Here is a 19,315-nt window from a genome sequence, read left to right on the forward strand (position 1 = left end):
GGACCCCCAAAGGTCATCCAGTCCAACCCCCTGCAACCTCTCCTTAAAAACCTCCAAAGAAGGAGAGTCTTCCACCTTCCAATGGAGTCTATTCCACTCTTGAACAGTTCTTATGGTCTGAAAATTCTTCCTAACGTTGAATGGGAGTCTCCTTTCTTATAAATTGAATCCATTTCTACGCCCTTTCTCCCTTGATGTGTTATTAATTTCAAGTTTGGAAAAATATTCCTTTTAAAATGTGAAGTTAAGCCAAGCCACACCCCTCTCAGTTTTTCTGTGAACCACCCTGAGACCTCCAGGTATAGGGCGGTATAGGTAGGTAAAAGTCAAGGACCTCTGGACAGTTAAGTCCAGTTAAAGGTGACTATGGGGTTGCGGCTCTCATCTCCCCTTTCAGGCTGAGGGAGCTGGTGTTAGTCCATAAACAGCTTTCTGGGTCATATAGCCAGCATGACTAAACCCTTCTGGTGCAACGGGACACCATGACGGAAACCAGAGCACACGGAAACGCCATTTAGCCTCCCTCCTCAGTGGTACCTATTTATCTACTCGCACTGGTGTGCTTTCAAACTGCTAGGTTGGCAGGAGCAGGGACTGAGCAGCAGGAGCTCACCCCGTTATGGGGATTCGAACTGCCGACTTTCTGATCAGCAAGCCCAAGAGGCTCAGTGGTTTAGACCACAGTGCCACCCGTGTCCCTAGGGCGGTATATAAGCTCAATGCATAATAATAATAATAATAATAATAACAACAACTGCAGCAGCAGCAGCCACTCCAGGCCTCATTACCTGATGATGATACACCCACCAGGCGCTAGTGATGACCCGGGCGTCCCAGGCAGCGCTGTAGCACAGGGCCATCGTGCCGGCCTCGGTGAGCGTCCGTGGAGGGATAGGCTCCCCTGGAACAGAAGCAGCGCCAGAAGCAAGTTAGTATCAGGGAACCCCTGAAGGAATGGGTTTCCCAAATCTATAATCAGTCTGAAACGGGCCCCAAAATCCATTTTTTCCTTCTCCAAGGGTGCATTAGCTAAAAAGCATTAACTTGAGCTCTTGAGCAAATGCATAACAAGAACACAGCTGTATAAACAAAGCTCTCTCCTTTATCAGCCCCGGACCAAAGAAAACAGCACTCTCCAAGTTTAGCATTGCTAAAAATAAACTTTGTAGTCCTCTCAATGCAGTTTGGGCACATTATTTAAGAGATTTGCTCTGTAGCACAGCAGAGGCAAAATCACGAGACTTCAGCTAACATACCTCTCCTTGCTGAACAAAAAGCAGGAAAATAACTTTTTATTTTTGACAATTTGTATACTGCCTCATCAACACCAAAGTCCTCTGAGCAGTTCACAAAATTTTCAAAAAGCAATAAAATTTAAGGTAGAAAAAAAGCCCTAAAACCAATCCCTGTAATAATGACAGACTGTTCTTTTGCCCTCTCAAAATTCACTTTCCTGAAAGCATTTACCTGTTGGATTCTTTATGACACAACTGGTTGCTCCGTGGAGGTCAGCGTGCACGTAGATGTCGCCTTACACAGAAGAAGGGAGACAGAGAGAGGCCAGTGGTGAATATCCGTGCAGCTTTAGTCTAAACCTCTTTTTAAAGCTCACCAAGTTGGTGGCCATCACTACATGTTGTAGGAGCAATTTGCACAGTACTCCTTCACACAGAGCGCGGCTGAACTTTATTTAGTAAAGGTAAAGGGACCCCTGACCATTAGGTCCAGTCGTGGATGACTCTGGACTCTGGGGTTGCGGCGCTCATCTCGATTTACTGGCCGAGGGAGCCGGCGTACAGCTTCCGGGTCATGTGGCCAGCAGGACTGAGCTGCTTCTGGCGAACCAGAGCAGCGCATGGAAACGCCTTTACCTTTCCACTGGAGTGGTACCTATTTATCTACTTGCACTTGACATGTTTTCGAACTGCTAGGTTGGCAGGAGCAGGGACTGAGCAATGGGAGCTCACCCCATCGCGGGGATTTGAACCAGCAAGTCCTAGGCTCTGTGGTTTAACCCACAGCGCCACCCGTGTCCCTGAACTTTATTTAGCCTGTCCCAAATCTGGACTGCACTCCAAGTGAGGAGCGAGGCAGACTCACCTGGCCGCAGGTATCTCTTGACGATCATTTCATTTTGCTGCTGGTCTCTTCCAGCTATAACAAGGTAATTTTCAGAGCTAATGAACCACAGGAATTTCTCAAACCTGCCAGATTACATCAAGCCATCAAGACAGAGCAAGGCATTGGAATAACAAAAAAAAAAAAAAAAGACAGCTCATGATGTTGTAAGGGTCAGCCCCACGTCTTAGGAACATTTAAGCCCGTCCCTTGCCAACCCCACTCAACCGAAAGAGGAATGGCAAGTTCCTCCTAACCCAAAGCTTAAAACATCTGGATCTTAAGCATTAAGTACTTAACTCACATCACACAGACAGGAACATGCAAAAGATGTTCAGATAATTCACTTGCTTATATCCATGCACAGACACTCACCAGAACACCTTCCTCGCCTTCTGAATAGTGGAAACCGTTTGAACTTCTTTCAGTGTTTGCTTGGTCTTCTTTTCCGCTGATTTGAAGGCCTGTTCAGGCAAACAAATAAACAAAGAAAGCAAGGAAAGAGTTAAGGATGTGAGAAAAGTCCTGCTAGATCAGGCCAATGTCCCACCTAGTCCAGCATCTGGTTCTCACGGTGACTGAACAGTTGCCTGTGGGAAAACAGTAAGCAGGATTTGGGAACAAGAGTAGTTAACCCCTCCTGTGATTTTCAACAACTAGAATTTGGAATTTAAAGAGATCTCCTAAGTTACAACCTGTGTAGCAAAGCAAAGCAGAGACATCACCTTGCCAACAAAGGTCTGTATAGTTCAAGCTATGGTTTTCCCAGTAGTGATGTATGGAAGTGAGAGCTGGACCATAAAGAAGGCTGATCGCCAAAGAATGGATGCTTTTGAATTCTGGTGCTGGAGGAGACTCTGGAGAGTCCCATGGACTGCAAGAAGATCCAACCTCTCCATTCTGAAGGAAATCAGCCCTGAGTGCTCACTGGAAGGACAGATCCTGAAGCTGAGGCTCCAATACTTTGGCCACCTCATGAGAAGAGAAGACTCCCTGGAAAAGACCCTGATGCTGGGAAAGATGGAGGGCACAAGGAGAAGGGGACGACAGAGGACGAGATGGCTGGACAGTGTTCTCGAAGCTACCAGCATGAGCTTGACCAAACTGCAGGAGGCAGTGGAAGACAGGAGTGCCTGGCGTGCTCTGGTCCAGGGGGTCACAAAGAGGCGGACGCGACTAAACGACTAAACAACAACAACAACAACAACAAAGTGCAGGCAATGCAAATGGCAGGTGCTCAAAATGACCAGTGTCCTAGTATTCTGTTCCTGGATCTGCCTATGTGCTGCCTATACCTGCGGTCGGCTTACGGCATGTTTGCCTTTGACCATCTTGCTCTTAACTGCTGCCGGATCAGAAGCAGACACTCTGGATTCACCAACAGTAGACTTGGAGGGTTTGCCCCCAGACTCCACAAGGCTATTCTCTTGAATTCGGCTCACTTGCCACTAACCCTTTATATCAGGGGTGGAGGAAGAGACCCTTTTCATGCAAGAAGAGACCTTTTTCAGCTCAAGGGCCAGATCCATACCTCTTCATTGGCTATTTTCAATAGGGGGGGGGCGGCACCACCCATCTGTCAACCCTACAGCATCAGGCGGTTCAAATTTCAAGCTTGGAAGAGGCGCAGACTAACCTCCAATCTTAGCACCCTGGGACGAGAGTGCAAAAATGTGCACTGCCAGCTTTTACTACGAAAGAGCAAACAGAGGCTTATCTCTGATCTTAGCACTTAGCCCTAAGATGAAAGAGAAGAGATCCCTTGTCTTCAATCTTAGTACTTAGCACTTAGATCAGAGATAACAGATCTCTGTGCAGGACATAATATGACTTCAGGTGACTGACAAGTGAGCTTGGTTTGCCTAAGATTCGGAGGTCAAATTCACAGGCCTGGCAGGCTTGGCTGGGCCCATGGGCCGGAGGTTCCCCACCCTGGTTTCTAGTACAGTGGTACCTTGGTTTACAAACTTAATCCGTTCCGGAAGTCTGTTCTTAAACCAAAGCATTCTTAAACCAAGGCGTGCTTTCCCATAGCAGCGGGGGACTCAATTTACAAATGGAACACACTCAACAGGAAGCGAAACATGTTCTGCTTCCAAGGCAAAGTTCACAAACCAAAACACCTCCTTCCGGGTTTGCAGCGTTCTTAATCCATGTTGTTCAGAAACTAAACTGTTCTAAAACCAAGGTACCACTCTACTGGAGCTTATTTTCGGTCGAGGTATATGAACCGCGGAAATTGTGAAAAGCTCCAAGCAGACTGGAAAGAGTTGCTTATGGCTGCTGCCATAAAGTGTCTCGAAGGAAGAAAGGCAAAGAAATCACCAACGCACCTTCTCTGCAGCTTCCACCGTTTTCTGGGTTTTTCTGGCTGCGTGCCTCTTGTGATCGTAATACCTGGGAGAGAGGCAGCCATGTCAATGTCTCCATCCCATTCCCCTCTTCCGTTAGGATTACGGCCTGTTTGCCTTTCCATGCAAGATGCCTTGTACACCCACATAAATTGTGCAGAACCACATGATTTGGAAGATGCGAATTGTCAATTTGTTCGGAAGGAGTGCTAAGCATAGCACTTCGTCCACACTTAATGACTCCCTGGAATAAGTCCGTGGTGGGGGTGGGAATGGAAAGCTGGCCTAGTGCTCTGCAGAGAGATTTGAAGTAATGGATCTCAGAAAGATCTTATCTTGATGCCTTGGGCAGGATCAAAAGAAATGCAATTAAGGAGGTGAGAGGAACCCCTTGATTCATGGGCACTAAACTGGTCCTATATCCCAGGGCCGCTTTCAGGGGCAACCCCAGCCAAACACTCGAACCCCTTACTTCTTGGCATTGGCATAAGCAGACAAGCTGAGATCCAAGTCCACCAGCAGGGGCTTGTTCTTCTGGGGCTTCGGAAGTGGTTTGGCTTTCTTCTTCTGCTTCCTCCCGCTCTGCGGCTCTTCCGCCACCTCCCCTTCAGCTTCCTCCTCCTCTTCTGAGAGCATGTAAGGGTTTCTAGCCAAGCAGAAAAGACAGGAATTGCAAAAGTCCGGTGCCAAAAATGTCTACCCTTTTTTATTTAATTTTTTTAAAGTATGTACACTGCTAGCTGCAGGAAGACCAGCTGAAAAGTTCTGACCAGGATTTCACATTCATTCTGTTGATTGTGTACATGATCTGTGGCCTAATAATACAGTAAAATTCTGCATTGTTTTCTGTGCCTAGAAAGCTGAATTCAGCAGAGTTATTACACACGTCATGTGTGTTTTCCGTTGTCTGTTTTGTGTGGTTTATTCTGGTTCTGTCAGTCATAAGGAGAGGAAAGGAAGTCATCCAACACTGGCAGAGGTGGGCAAGAACTGAGGTTTAATTACGTAGTGCAGGGGTAGCCAATCTGACACCCTCCATATGCTCTTGGGCACATGTATAAAAAGGTAAAGGTAAAAGGTAAAGGATCCCTGGATGGTCCAGTCAAAGGTGACTATGGGGTTGTGGAACTCATCTCGCTTTCAGGCCGAAGGAGCCAGCGTTTGTTCACAGACAGCTTTCCGGGTCATGTGGCCAGCAGGACTAAACCACTTCTGGCGCAACGGAAAACCGTGACGGAAACCAGAGTGCACGGAAACGCCATTTACCTTCCCACCACTGCACTGGTGTGCTTTCGAACTGCTAGGTTGGCAGGAGCTGGGATAGAGCAACAGGAGCTCACTCCACCACGGGGATTCGAACCGCCAACCTTCTGATCAGCAAGTCCAAGAGGCTCAGTGGTTTAGACCACAGCGCCACCCACGTCCCTATTGGGCTCATGTATAAGCATGTATAGGCTCCTGGGAGGCCAAAGGGACATTGCTGGGACAACTCTTGGGTTGGGAAAACTGGCTAAAATGTTTTTCCATGTTTTAAACAGTTCTAATTTCCGCTCCTCTGTTTTGTTTTTGTCAGGTTGAGGTTGGTTAAATGTTCAGTTGGGTTTGGCGGTTATTTTAATTTGGGTATAAACATAAAGGGTTCATTATTGTTACTATTGTTATTATTGATTTCTATTGATTTATTGGCTTCTTTGTTGCCTGTATAGGATATTCTGTTTTTTAATATTTGATGTTTTGCTGTGTTTCTATATATGCTGTAAGCCGCCCAGCCAGGTGGGTAGGATATAAATATAACACAACAACATAAAGGTAAAGGTAAAGGTACCCCTGCCCGTACGGGCCAGTCTTGCCAGACTCTGGGGTTGTGCGCCCATCTCACTCAAGAGGCCAGGGGCCAGCGCTGTCCGAAGACACTTCCGGGTCACGTGGCCAGCGTGACATCGCTGCTCTGGCGAGCCAGAGCTGCACACGGAAACGCCGTTTACCTTCCCGCTAGAAAGCGGTCCCTATTTATCTACTTGCACCCGAGGGTGCTTTCGAACTGCTAGGTTGGCAGGCGCTGGGACCGAGCAACGGGAGCGCACCCCGCTGTGGGGATTCGAACCGCCGACCTTTCGATCGGCAAGCCCTAGGCGCTGAGGCTTTTACCCACAGCGCCACCCGCGTCCCTTCACAACAACATACCAGTTTACAAAAACAGCTCCTTGTGGGAAAAGCCTCAGCACTGCTGATTTCGGTGGTACCCAAGTAGCACTCCCAATATGCTCCAGATTACAGGCCTCAAGCCAACCTAGGCTGGGGCTTATTCATCCAATTAAATTGCAGATAAGAACCCAATGCTGTCTTTGCAGGAACAAGGACCCCACTCCCATTGCTCCAGCACTTGGTCCTCGGAGGGTTAGTTTGTCTGCAGGCAGTGAGGTCCCATTTTCAGCTATTCACAGTCCCACTCCCCCAATTCTGCCTAACCCTGAACCTCCTAACAAAGGAGTTTCAATACACACACACACACACACACCAACCACCCCTTTCCAGCGCGTTTCTCCCACCTGCCCGGCGCTTACTTCAGGAGCATCGTGATGTGGTTGGTCTGCAGCTTCAACTCTTTGATGGCACTCGCCACGGGGTCCCCCTGGGCCTGGGCTTCTTTGACAATAGCGCCAATCTCTGTCCAGTCAATCTGATTGGCTAAGGCGCTACGGACCACCTGGATGGCTCGGTCAACTATCTCCAGGTTCATTTCCACAAGCTCCCCTTTCACCTTGTCAATTTCCTTTGGGAAAGTGAAGGAGACCAAAAAAGCAGCAGCTGAGATTCTCTGGATTATGACAAATGGACTGAAGCCAACAATTTATGGAGTTATCATGGTGGTACGATAACAACCCTTTACCTGAGCTTGATGGAGAGCTTCAAGCCGGTGCTCGTGGTCCTTCCGAACATTTTCCAGCTTCTTTAGTGCTTGTTTCTCCTTTAAGGACAAAATGAAGGAAGAAAGAAGGACAGGTGGTGATTTGATGCTCATGCCAACTCAGGCAGCGTGAGCTGAAGGCAAAGCAGGAGGGAAGGGAAGGATACAAGTAGGTAGCTAGAAGGAGCCACTCTGGTCTACGGGGGAAAGGAGTAGACCTGGCAGGTCTGGAGGCAGCTGGCAGGCAGTACATCTCCTGAATCACCCCAAGCTGACAAGATGCAGGAGAAGATGCAGGCTGTGCCTTACTCTGTATTAGCAAAAGCAGGGAAGCTATCTCACAGAGTGTACCGTGTGTGTTTGACAGCAGCAAACTTTCCTCTCTAATGCTGAAGTTATTAGGGTTCTCAGCAGGGACTAAAGTAAAATTCTCCCCATCTGAACGACAATCCACAGCTGGCAACTGGCTCCTTAGGGAAGCCACAAGGTCTTGTGTCAAATGCTAATTCTTTCACGAGGTCGGTACCTGCTGCAATGCCTTCAGGTCTATCTTCTGTCCTTCCAGCTTAGAGTAAAATTCATCCACTGCCTTCCAAAAGAGATGAAAACTTTTTAATATATATATATATGTATCAGGAAGTTGTTTTTCATTTCTCATAAAAAATAAAAGTTCAGAACAAAACCAATTACATCCCAAAAGGCCCTTGAGTTAGATTTCCTTCAATCTCAAACTCTGAAGTTTGAGTTCAGAATTCACTTGAGCAAAGCAACTTTCTGTGTCACAGCTTCCACATTCTGGTGACACTCAAAAGTAGAGATGCCACCACCCGCCGCTTCAAAAATCTGTAACTCAAAATCCTAAACTTGGCTCTTAAACCGCTATGCTGCATTCAGATCCATCTTGCTGCAACCACAAACAGTTGGCAGGATTCTAACTCAGTGGCCACTGGAGCTTCCCAGTACCACCTGACACAATAAAAAATTACACCCCAGTTATAAAATACAATAAATACCAAACACAGGGCTGTACCTTGTTGAAAGAGTCAAACTCCACGTACGGACATCTTGTGTGTTGTGAAAACAAGAAAGGGTGAAATTCCTCATATCTGCAAGACACACATTGAATAATGTAGCAGCAGCAGTAAACCAAAAGCAGCTAATGCTATTCTAGGCTGCATCAAAAAAGAGCAGAGGGCCATTCTAAGGTTGGAGCTGACTTATTTAGTGGAGCATGGAATTGCCATTGTATAGCTCCTTTTTGGGCCGGTCATAGGAAGATTCACGAAACAGAGTGTCAGGTGGTGGTGGTGGTTGCTCGTGAGTAAGCAGGCAGGACTCCGACCTGTCTTTTACAGGTTTTATCGTGCAAACTATTTACAGTGCAGACCTACCAAGTTCATGTCCGTCTCAGTCACTTGCAGAATCCGGGAGTGGCCCCTTCCAGCTTCTTCCCCAACATAAGAACTTTGACACCCCAAGCCTCCTCCTCCCCTCCTCGTGTTTCACCCCTCTGCACAAGGTGGGCGACAGAAGTGGCGTGCGTCCCTCCTGGCAAGCATGGCCAGGTGAGGCGCTGGGGTTCTCAGCAGCATCCTCCAGCCCTCTCCTTGCCTGGCTGGCCCCTTCCCTCTCTTCCCCACTGGAGGTGTGGCTTTTCCCACTGCTGGAAGAGGAACTGCTCCTCAGGGGTTTCGGGGGCTCTCTGTATCCCAACGGCCCCCCTGCCTCCCTCCCCTGTTCCGATGGCAGCCCCCTGACACAGAGATTAAAATCTGCGTATCTCATTGTCAGAGTTCCGTTGGGACCGCACCAGCACAAGTACACAGAGAGAGAGTTGTTCTCTGGACGTATTTCAGGAATATTTGGACTATTTGGTTTTGAGATATTGAGTTGCGGGTGCCATTATTATTTTGGCATTGTACATATTAATTAAGATTTCATGATTTAGAAACTGTTGATATGTAATACATTCTGTTAACAAATTTTTGTAAACATAGTTGTTATCTGAGATTCCTGCATTGCAGGGGTTGGACTAGACAACCCTTATGGTCCCTTTTCCAACTCTACAATTCTATGATTCTATGACCAGCAGGAAAGTGAGGGGCCAAAAAGGAGGCTCTCTTCAAAATACATACGTGAGGATTTCTTCTGGAGGCTTGTTGGCTTCCAGACTTGGTTTTTTCTCCCTCTTCTGAATGATATAACCCTGCCAAAAAAAGAGAAGTAGAGAAACCCTGAGCAGCATTTCTTTTCAGTTTTCTGTTCTTGGAATTATTGTGATTATTACGGTTTTTATTTTTAGCTAGCCATCAGTAAGGGCGAGTTAGACCAGAGCCTACAAGACAGCTTGGGGTGAGGGGATGGGAGAGACTACAAGCTTGGGTCACAAAAAGTGGAAGGTAAGCACTAGGCCAGAACACATTGGGAGAAAAAAGTAAGGATCACAACAAGACGACCACAAAATCCAAATTTGTACACCTTCTCCAGAATACATCATTAGATATGAGAAGGGTCAAACCACAGCTATTTCTGCATGCGGTTCTCTGGGCTCCCCTCCTCCTTGGTCCAATAAGTCTGCCTTTTGCATCACGGTCCCAGACTGCCTCCACTTCTGGGCTAGGGAGCTTGAGAATGTTTACTAAACCCACCCCTGCCTGGAAGATCTACAATGGCAATGTTTGAACACTGCTCCTCTGGAACCCGTGGGGTGTGCAAAAACCAGAGCACTTCAACCATGAGCTACCTTGCCGTTAAAGTTGTCTGTGATCGCCATATATTCTTCTGCTTTCTGTAGCGCAGCAAGTACCTTTTCGACATCTAAAAAGAGAAAAAATGGAATCCAAGATTTTTGATTCTGTGGCTTCCTGCCGTGCTACAGCGTATTCTCTGCATACTGGAGGCAGCCTTGGGCCAAACCAGATCATCTGTCCACCTAATCCCAGGATGGGAACCTGGAGCCTCCAAACACTATTAGACTGCAACTCCCATAATCTCTGACCACTGGTGATGCTGACTGGTGGCTGGTGTTGATGCACTCCAGGAAAAGTTAGAGGGCAACAGGTACCTCATCCCTGATCTAAGCTCAATGTTGTCAGCAAACTCTCCAGGGTTTCAGACAGGATAACAGTGGTACCTCTGGTTACGAACAGGATCCGTTCTGGAGGCCCGGCCGTATCCCAAAAATTTCGTAACCCAAGGACCGCTTCTGCACACGCACACAGCGCCGCAGAGTTATTCTGCAGACGCGCGAGTGGCAAACCCACTTCCGGGTTTGCTGCGGAAGTAACCTGAAGATTCTGTAACCTGGAGGTTATGCGACATGAGGTACCACTGTATTTTTTCAGCCTTGCCTAGAGATGCTGGGGATATGATCAAACTCAGAGCTGCAGACTGCCCCAAGGCTGGTTTAGGAGAATGAGAATTAAGCATTTCCAAAGCGTCAGCTGTGTTAGCTGCGTACAGTGACACCTTAGAGCAGTGGTTCTCAAAGATTGGCGTGGCAGGAGAGGATAGCAAGTGTGGCGGAAGATTCAAAGACAATCAAGGAAACATTTAAACATTTCGGTGTAGTATAGTATAAAAATATTCTTTATAAATGAGGTTATCTGGCAAAAGCTCACACCTCTCATGGAGTTTGTACACATATTTAAGGTACATACATAAGACGCTCATTTCTAATTATAGTCTAAGAATGATTCATGTTCTTATGTAAGCTGCATTGTTTTATACTTTCTGGGTGTCCCGTGATCGTATTATAAAGCAATTGTGTTCTGTGTTATAAATCAGTTGCTAGTTGTTGTTTCTTTTTGTTTCCCCATGTATTTCTTAGCAATAAAAAACTTGCTAAGAGCAAATTGTTATTCTGAAAGTGTGGCCCAGGAAAAAAAAGTTTGAAAACCAGTGCATTATAGGCTAACTAATTTATTATGGCTTAAGCTTTCAAGGACTCATGCGCACAACATTAGCTGGCAGGTATGCAAAGAAAGAAAGTCTAGGTTGGGAGGTGAATGAGGTGCAAAAATGACAGACCGTAATGATCAGAGCTGAAATATACAGTGGTGCCTCGCAAGACGAAATTAATCCGTTCCGTGAGGCTCTTCGTATAGCGGTTTTTTCGTCTTGCGAAGCAAGCCCATTGACAGCTTAGCAGATTAGCGCTATTAGTGGTTTAGCGGCTTTTAGCAATCAGCTGTTAAGCGGCTTATCAGCGGATCAGCTGTTAAGCGGCTTAGCGGCTTAGGAAAAGGGGGGGGAGGGAAAAAAACCCACAGGAACTCGCAAGACATTTTCGTCTTGCGAAGCAAGCCCATAAAGAAATTCGTTTTGCGAAGCGCCTCCAAAACGGAAAACCCTTTTGTCTAGCAGGTTTTCCGTCTTGCGAGGCGTTCGTCTTGCGGGGCACCACTGTATACCCTATACAAACACCTTTAACCTTTTGAGCAACACATTGGTGATAACTGCTGAGATGATCGACCTAACACCACTCGTACGTCAGGGAACCACTCACAAGAAGCAGGGAATTAACCAGGCCTAATAGATGAAATTAAAATGATACACCACAGTGCGTAACACAAAGATCTTGAAATACCAGGCATTATGCAACTCTGTCATGTGACATGCAAAAGGGTGTGCGGTGCATTTCGCGATGAAATGTCTGGCCACTTGCCTTTCCCTTCTATCTGTTCTGCTTTGGCGTTACTGGAAATTCCCGCTTCCATCAGGCAGTGCTCGATAAGTGTGGCTCCATAAGCTATAAAAAGTGGAGGAAGGGAGAGAACCACTTATAAGACCAAACAATTAGCCAGAGACATGGATTTAAAAGAATCCTCCCCCCCCAAGGAATTTTTTTCAAACAAGGCAGAATATGGGACATTTTATACACAGGGGATAAAGAGGCCTCCATCTTCAACAACAATTTGTTTAAATAAATTAAAAAATTGTCCAGTAGCAGCTTAAGAGACCAACTAAGTTTGTTCTGGTTGTTCTCTAAGATGCTACTGTACAATTTTTTAATTTTTATTTATTTATTTTGCCTGCGTCAGACCAACACGGCTACCTACCTGAATCAACAATTTGTTTAGTCTGTCCCTTCCCAGCACCAAACAAATATATGTCATTTTAAGTATCGCGGCAAAGACCTTGCACATCTCAAAAACATTACAGCTCTCAAAAGCAATTGGCTATTACTGGTAGAAATATACCTGTTATTTGATGTTCCAACAGGATCTCTTAGATATATTTGTAATCCTGCTTTCTTCTCTAGTGCTCAAAGTTGCTGACAAACTTTGAAAAACAGAACATTATTGCTGATTTCAATCTTAACATAAATGGTACTTACGAAGGTGAGGATTTAGAACTCTCTTTAGCTGGTCCCCTTTCGGTGCACTGGCTATTATTTCTGTCAACCTGTTAAGTGGGAGATGGGGAGGAAGGTCACCCCCCCCCAAAAAAAGAATACATTGCTATAGAATGATATTGAAGAGGAAAGCACATTATGAACATAAGAAGGGTCTGCCAGATCAGGCCAAGACCCATCTAGTCCAGCCTCCTCGTCTCACAGTGACCAGCCAGATGACCGTGGCAAACCTGCAAACAAGATCTGAGCACAAGAGCCTTCTCCCCTCCTCTGGTTAACAGCAACTCACATTCAGAAGCAGTACAGTGGTACCTTGTGTTACGGACGGGATCTGTTCTGGAGGCCCGTCCGTAACATGAAATGCCCACAACCTGCGTCTGCGCAGGTGTGCGGTGAGATTTGGCCCTTCTGCGCATGCAGTGAAACCCAGAAGTAACCCGTTCCGGTACTTCCAGGTTGCCGCGGGACGTAACGCGAAAAGACGCAACATGAAGCAGACACAACACGAGGTATGACTGTATTGCGTCTAACTGCGAAGACAGAGCATAGCCATGGTGGCCAGTAGCCACGGACCGCCCTCTCCACCTCGATGAAATTGTCTAATCCCATATCCCCAAAGATAAAATTAACATATTCCTATACACAACAACAGCAGTGAGAACGTTGGTGGCCAGTTACTGGAAAGGAAATAACATCCCAACAAAAAGGGAATGGCTAACTATGTGAGTATCTGGAGTTAGCAAAATTGACGGATATAATAAGGCATAAATCTAAAACTATGGTACGGAAACAATGGGAATGCTTAAATGAATATTTACTCAAACAGGGATCAAACACGAAAGTTTGGTCGTGCTTAGACTAACCTTGTGAAGAATACTGAAAATACAAAGATTAGATGGACTAGGAAAGAATTTAAGGAAAGGAAGTGACTGAAGAACAGATGTAAAGGTGAAATAGATAACCAAGAGATGTGTGGTGAATACGGTGGAAGTCTTTTATAATATTTTAACTAAGATTTATATATTGTAATGCTTGAAGTATGAATTTGGAATTATTGATTATTAAAAGTATTTTTTCTCTTCATGAGAAAAGCATTTCTCTATCTACTTTTTCCGTGCAATGCATATTTTTAAAAACCTCCTATCATGTTGCCTTTTACTTACTTTTTCTTCACAGGAGAGTCACTCCTTTCCCCTTTTGGGTCTCAAACCCAAACCAGAGCCACTTTACAGCCCAGCAAGCGGGTCTCTGAAAAGCAGCTCTACTCAGTTCTTGGAGAAGGATGGGGGCCGGGGCCGGGGCGGATATTGCTTTCTCCCCCAAACTACCGTATTTTTTGCACCATAACACTCACTTTTTTCCTCCTAGAAAGTAAAGGGAAATGTCTGTGCGTGTTATGGAGGGAATGCCTACGGGTGGCACGCCTACGGATTTTCCTCCTCTAAAAACTACGTGCGTGTTATGGTCGGGTACGTGTTATAGAGCGAAAAATACGGTAAATGCTGCACAAAGAACAGAGGTACCTTTCCAAACAGGGCAACGGCGCTGCTGCTTTGGCGTTATCGACCGGGTAGTGTTCCCGCACTGCAAACTTTACATCATCTGCTTCATCCGTGCGAAACCTCAGGATGTTCAGTATTAGGTATTCATGGTCAGTAAGAACAATGTTGCCCTGCAAAAGAGTTTCCAAGCAAAATGCGGGTTTCAACCTATAAAGTCTTTATGGAGCCTCTCCCTATGTCGCTGTCATCAACATTATTATTATTAATTACTTCCCTTCACCCTACAATCCCTGGGCAGGTTATAACATTAAAACACTGTATTTAAAACAGCTTAAATCAAATTACGATCACAAAAATAAAGCATATACCTCAAGTGTCAGGCTGTTTTACAGATTTGTAAGCCACTTTGAGACACTTTATTGTGGAAAGTAATAAAATAGTCAGAGGACAAGGGTGCAATTTTAGTTCCTATGCTGTGGACTTAGATGCTCAACGTTCACCATCCATGCTACCTAGGGAAATTTGGATGTCTTTAATTACTATTTATTTATTTATTGCTTGTCTGCTTTGCATATGGTATGACGCAGTACCCTGCTACTGCCCTTTTGGGTTGTTAGTAATGGCAGTAAAGGAAATTCGAAACAAAAATGAAGAACCTTCCCACCAAGTAACAAAGCAGCGGCACGAGGAGAGAGACCAGCCTTTTCGCCTCCAAGACCCACAGCTCTTTCACCCTCCACTTACCCTGTCGTACAACTCTATAATCAGATGATAGGCGGCTTCATCGCTCCCAAACTGGAAATCGACTATCCTGTCGATGCCAAGCTGCGTCACACTCACAAGCCTCCTGGTCTTCAGATGCTTGCGACACTGTCAGCGGGGAGAGCACAAACAGGTCTCACAAAGGGGCAATGAGGCACAGTCGTTTGCACTCCCCCCGCAAAAAGCCCAGGTAGCTGGGGGACTCCCACACCCCATAAATAAAAATGCAGATATCGTAGTCTCTCATAAACTTTTGGATCAACTGGAATACAGTGGTACCTTGGGTTAAGTACTTAATTCGTTCCGGAGGTCCATTCTTAACCTGAAACTGTTCTTAACCTGAAGCACCACTTTAGCTAATGGGGCCTCCTTCTGCCGCCGCGCCGCCGGAGCACAATTTCTGTTCTCATCCTGAAGCAAAGTTCTTAACCTGAAGCACTATTTATGGGTTAGCGGAGTCTGTAACCTGAAGCGTATGTAACCTGAGGTACCACTGTAGTTGCACAATGGCTGATAAAAGCAGGAGAAACATGGTGTTGGGGAGAGTCTACAGTGGTAGTCGTGTTACGGATGGGATCCGTTCCAGAGGCCCGTCCATAAGGTGAAAAGCCCACAACTCAAAGTGCTGCATCTGCACAGGCGCGCGGTGCGATTTAGGGCTTCTGCGCATGCACGAGAGGCAAAACCCAGAAGTAACCCATTCCTACACTTCCGGGTTGCTGCGGGATACAAGACGAAAACACGCAACCTGAAACAGATGTAACATGAAGTAAAGGTAAAGGGATCCCTGACCATTAGGTCCAGTCATGACCGACTCTGGGGTTGCGGCGCTCATCTCGCTTTATTGGCCGATGGAGCCGGCGTACAGCTTCCTGGTCATGTGGCCAGCAGGACTAAGCCACTTCTGGTGAACCAGAGAAGCACGGAAACACCATTTACCTTCCTGCCGGAGCAGTACCTATTTATCTACTTGCACTTTGACATGCTTTCGAACTGCTAGGTTGGCAGGAGCAGGGACCGAGCAACGGGAGCTCACCCCGTCGCGGGGATTCGAACCGCCAACCTTCTGATCAGCAAGTCCTAGGCTCTGTGGTTTAACCAACAGCACCACCCGCGTCCCAACATGAAGTATAACTGTATTTAAAAAAAGAAAAACCTATGGGGAAGGTCTGGCAGAAGCAAAGGGTGGAGAAGATGTGACTTTGGCTACCCGAAGACCTCCCCATCACTTGTTTGGCTGCTGAGTCTTCAGCAGATATTGCTAGCCTCCCTGCTTCCAGAACTCACTCTGCCACATGAACACACATATCTATGTAAAACACTCCAAAGCCTTAGAGCATGGAGTGGAATTACAGTATTCACCTACTCCTGCCAGGAGAAGGACGGGTGAGAGCTCTCCACTCAACAAGAGAAAACCAAGGCACAAGCCTTGCTGTTATTTGGGCCTGTAGTCTCATACTGCAAGGTTCATACGTGAAAATGCTAAATGCTTGTATGGCTAGCCTCAAAGATGAAATGGCAACATTAGCGGCTTGGCATGTTTTCTCTCTCCACCCCAGAAATCTGCAGCATGCAGAGAAAGATGTATTTACCTTCATTGCAAATCCAGATGGCATCATGTTCTTGGGCCACTCAAACTCTGTTGTGTGAATTCTTATGCCAGATTCCAGGAGAAGCGTAGCCTTGAGGTCCGGCCTAATGACAACAGAAGGCATCAGGGAGCATCCAGGCACAGATTTGGCGTAGATGTGGGCGCAAGACATGCTCTTCCTCCTCTGGGAAGTGCAAGCTTGCATTTTTAATTTTCTCAAAATTAAATACTGAATTTGCACAGTGGCATCCACTCACTCGTAATAAATTTATGCAGTTGGTAATCATAAAGATCCCCAGAACTGAGAAGGTTTCCCACGAGTAATCACTTGAAGGATCTTTTTAACAATCAAGCAGTATATAAATTTTATGAACTAATGTTTAGAAACGCAGAGAAAGTAGTGTGTGAAGATGATTGGAAAAGCAAGGGCAGGTGAACCTTCTCCCTACGTTTAACAACAGCACCAGGAAAATACATAATATGGGCATGCTATGCGGGGGAGGAAGGAGAGAGAGAGATTGTAATCATTCACATTTAAATGAAGAATACAGAAGAAAGCAGAGGGGACAACATACACCTGTATCTTTGAAGAAAAGTCCCATTAGTTTTAATGCATCTTGATTTCATGTACAGTGGTGCCCCGCAAGACGAACGCCTCGCAAGACGGAAAACCCGCTAGACGAAAGGGTTTTCCGTTTTGGAGGTGCTTCGCAAAACGAATTTCCTATGGGCTTGCTTCGCAAGACGATAATGTCTTGCGAGTTCCTGTGGTTTTTTCCCCCTTCCCCCCCCCTTTTGCTAAGCCGCTACGCCGCTTATCAGCTAATCCGCTAAGGCGCTAATAGTGCTAATTCGCTAAGGCGCTAATGGGCTTGCTTCGCAAGACAAAAAAACCGCAAGACGAAGAGACTCACGGAACGGATTCTTTTCGCCTTGCGAGGCACCACTGTACTATATTCAAAAGACTACATTCATAGGAAACAGGTCCGTGTTCCAACTTCCTTTTCATACATAGTGTTCTAGTTTAGTTTGGCTATTTTATCTCATCAGAGATTGAGATACATGTAAAACACACATACAGTTTCAAAAGTTAGAAATATTCCAAAGAGAGCTGGGATACTAACCTGTGACTCTCCAGATGTTGCTGGCCTACAGCTCCCTGACCATTGGCCATGCTGGCAGGGACTGATGGGAGCTGGAATCCAGCAACATCTGGAGGGCCAGAGGCTTCCTGCTCCTGAAATAAAGAAAATAAGGAAGTTTCAGCTCTTACTTCTGAAGGCGAATAAGGTATGTCTTATTGTCCACATCGTAAACGTTGTTTACTCTCATTCCCAACAAGCTAAAAAAAAAAGAAAGAGGAGAAAAGACATATATATTTATATTTTTACCAGTATAAGGAAATTTATAGAAGACTTGTTGCAGACATTGAATCAATATTTTTTTTAACAAAGAGCAACTGTCAATCTTATTGTGGGTAAGGCTGGAGGAGGCAGTGAAAGAACTGCTTCTAAAATCAAAGGAACAACAAATTAATTATAGCACAAATATATTTCTGGGCTAAGTCCAATCTGGAGTAGTTTTCTATGCTGATTATCTTGGAACAGGACTACAGTGGTACCTCTGGATGCGAACGGGATCTGTTCCGGAGCCCCATTAGCATCCTGAGTAGAACGTAACACGCGACTGCGCGTCTGCACATGCGCGGGTTGTGTTTTGACGCTTCCGCACATGCGCGTGACGTCATTTTGAGTGTCTGTGCATGCACGAGTGGCAAAACCTGGAAGCAACGGGTTCCGTTAATTCTGGGTCACCGCGTAGCATAACCTGAAAATGCTCAACCTGAAGCATATTTCACCCGAGGTATGACTGTAGTGAGATAGAATCAATGTGACATGTATTCGTGGGTCTCAAAATCAGACAAATACAGTCATACCTCGGGTTAAATGTGCTTCAGGTTGAGCATTTTCAGGTTACGCTCCATGGCGCTCCGCTACTTCCGGGTTTCGCCACTCGCGCACGTGCAGACGCTCAAAATGACGTCATGCGCATGCGCAGAAATGGCGAATCGCGACCCGTGCACGCTGCGTTTGCTTCAGGATGCAAACGGGGCTCCGGAACAGATCCCGTTCGCATCCAGAGGTACCACTGTAAAATATGTGGCTGGTCCTACACAGCGCCAGCCCAAGATATGTTGGCACCTGAGGCAGACCCCAAAATAGCACACACCCTCTCCCCACCAGGGAAGATCTACATCAGGAACAAGGGGAGAAAGAAAGAAGACTGGGATCTGTAGCCCCGGTGAATCCCATCCACTTTCCTTTTCTTTTTTTGCTAAGTGCATAAAGCCCAGTGCATGCAAGTTAAATGTGTGTAAGTTGTGAGTTGCCCATACAGTAGTGCTCCCATGCGAGCAGCCTTCAATCGGCCGTTGAAAGAATGTAGCTCAGGATCAGGAGAGGACCCTTAAGATGTTGCTGGACTCTGACTCCCAGCACTCCTGACCACTGGCTATATAGGCTGCTGTCAGTTGGAAGACTCAGGGTTTCCCAAACTTGAGCTTCCAGCTGCTTTTGGACTACAACTCCCATCATCCCTAGCTAGCAGGACCAGGGGTCAGGGATTATGGGAACTGGAGTCCAAAACAGCTGGAAACCCTGAGTCTGCCAACTCACAGCAGCCCTGTTTAGGGAAGCTTTCAATGTTTGATGCATTACTGTATTTTAA

At 46.2% G+C, this 19,315-nt stretch overlaps 1 protein-coding gene across 2 annotated transcripts in view; it reads right to left on the reverse strand.

The window, feature by feature from the left end:
* NEMF (nuclear export mediator factor) overlaps nucleotides 1–19,315 on the reverse strand; it is a 39,891-nt gene that overhangs the window by 19,161 nt on the left and 1,415 nt on the right. For both annotated transcript variants that reach the window (XM_083732321.1, XM_083732322.1), the window contains exons 2-19: nucleotides 17,862–17,930; nucleotides 16,590–16,692; nucleotides 14,980–15,105; nucleotides 14,257–14,405; nucleotides 12,716–12,783; nucleotides 12,044–12,127; nucleotides 10,121–10,194; nucleotides 9,513–9,583; nucleotides 8,408–8,483; nucleotides 7,904–7,966; nucleotides 7,360–7,437; nucleotides 7,034–7,242; nucleotides 4,942–5,115; nucleotides 4,452–4,515; nucleotides 2,494–2,582; nucleotides 2,101–2,204; nucleotides 1,468–1,530; nucleotides 789–901 (exon numbers count right to left, since the gene is read on the reverse strand). In XM_083732321.1, the coding sequence (XP_083588447.1) occupies nucleotides 789–901; nucleotides 1,468–1,530; nucleotides 2,101–2,204; nucleotides 2,494–2,582; nucleotides 4,452–4,515; nucleotides 4,942–5,115; nucleotides 7,034–7,242; nucleotides 7,360–7,437; nucleotides 7,904–7,966; nucleotides 8,408–8,483; nucleotides 9,513–9,583; nucleotides 10,121–10,194; nucleotides 12,044–12,127; nucleotides 12,716–12,783; nucleotides 14,257–14,405; nucleotides 14,980–15,105; nucleotides 16,590–16,692; nucleotides 17,862–17,930 (1,777 nt within the window). The remainder of the gene's footprint in view (nucleotides 1–788; nucleotides 902–1,467; nucleotides 1,531–2,100; nucleotides 2,205–2,493; nucleotides 2,583–4,451; nucleotides 4,516–4,941; nucleotides 5,116–7,033; nucleotides 7,243–7,359; nucleotides 7,438–7,903; nucleotides 7,967–8,407; nucleotides 8,484–9,512; nucleotides 9,584–10,120; nucleotides 10,195–12,043; nucleotides 12,128–12,715; nucleotides 12,784–14,256; nucleotides 14,406–14,979; nucleotides 15,106–16,589; nucleotides 16,693–17,861; nucleotides 17,931–19,315) is intronic.

Source organism: Podarcis gaigeae (assembly GCF_964106915.1).
Source record: "Podarcis gaigeae genome assembly, chromosome: 1".
Lineage (NCBI taxonomy): Eukaryota > Metazoa > Chordata > Lepidosauria > Squamata > Lacertidae > Podarcis > Podarcis gaigeae.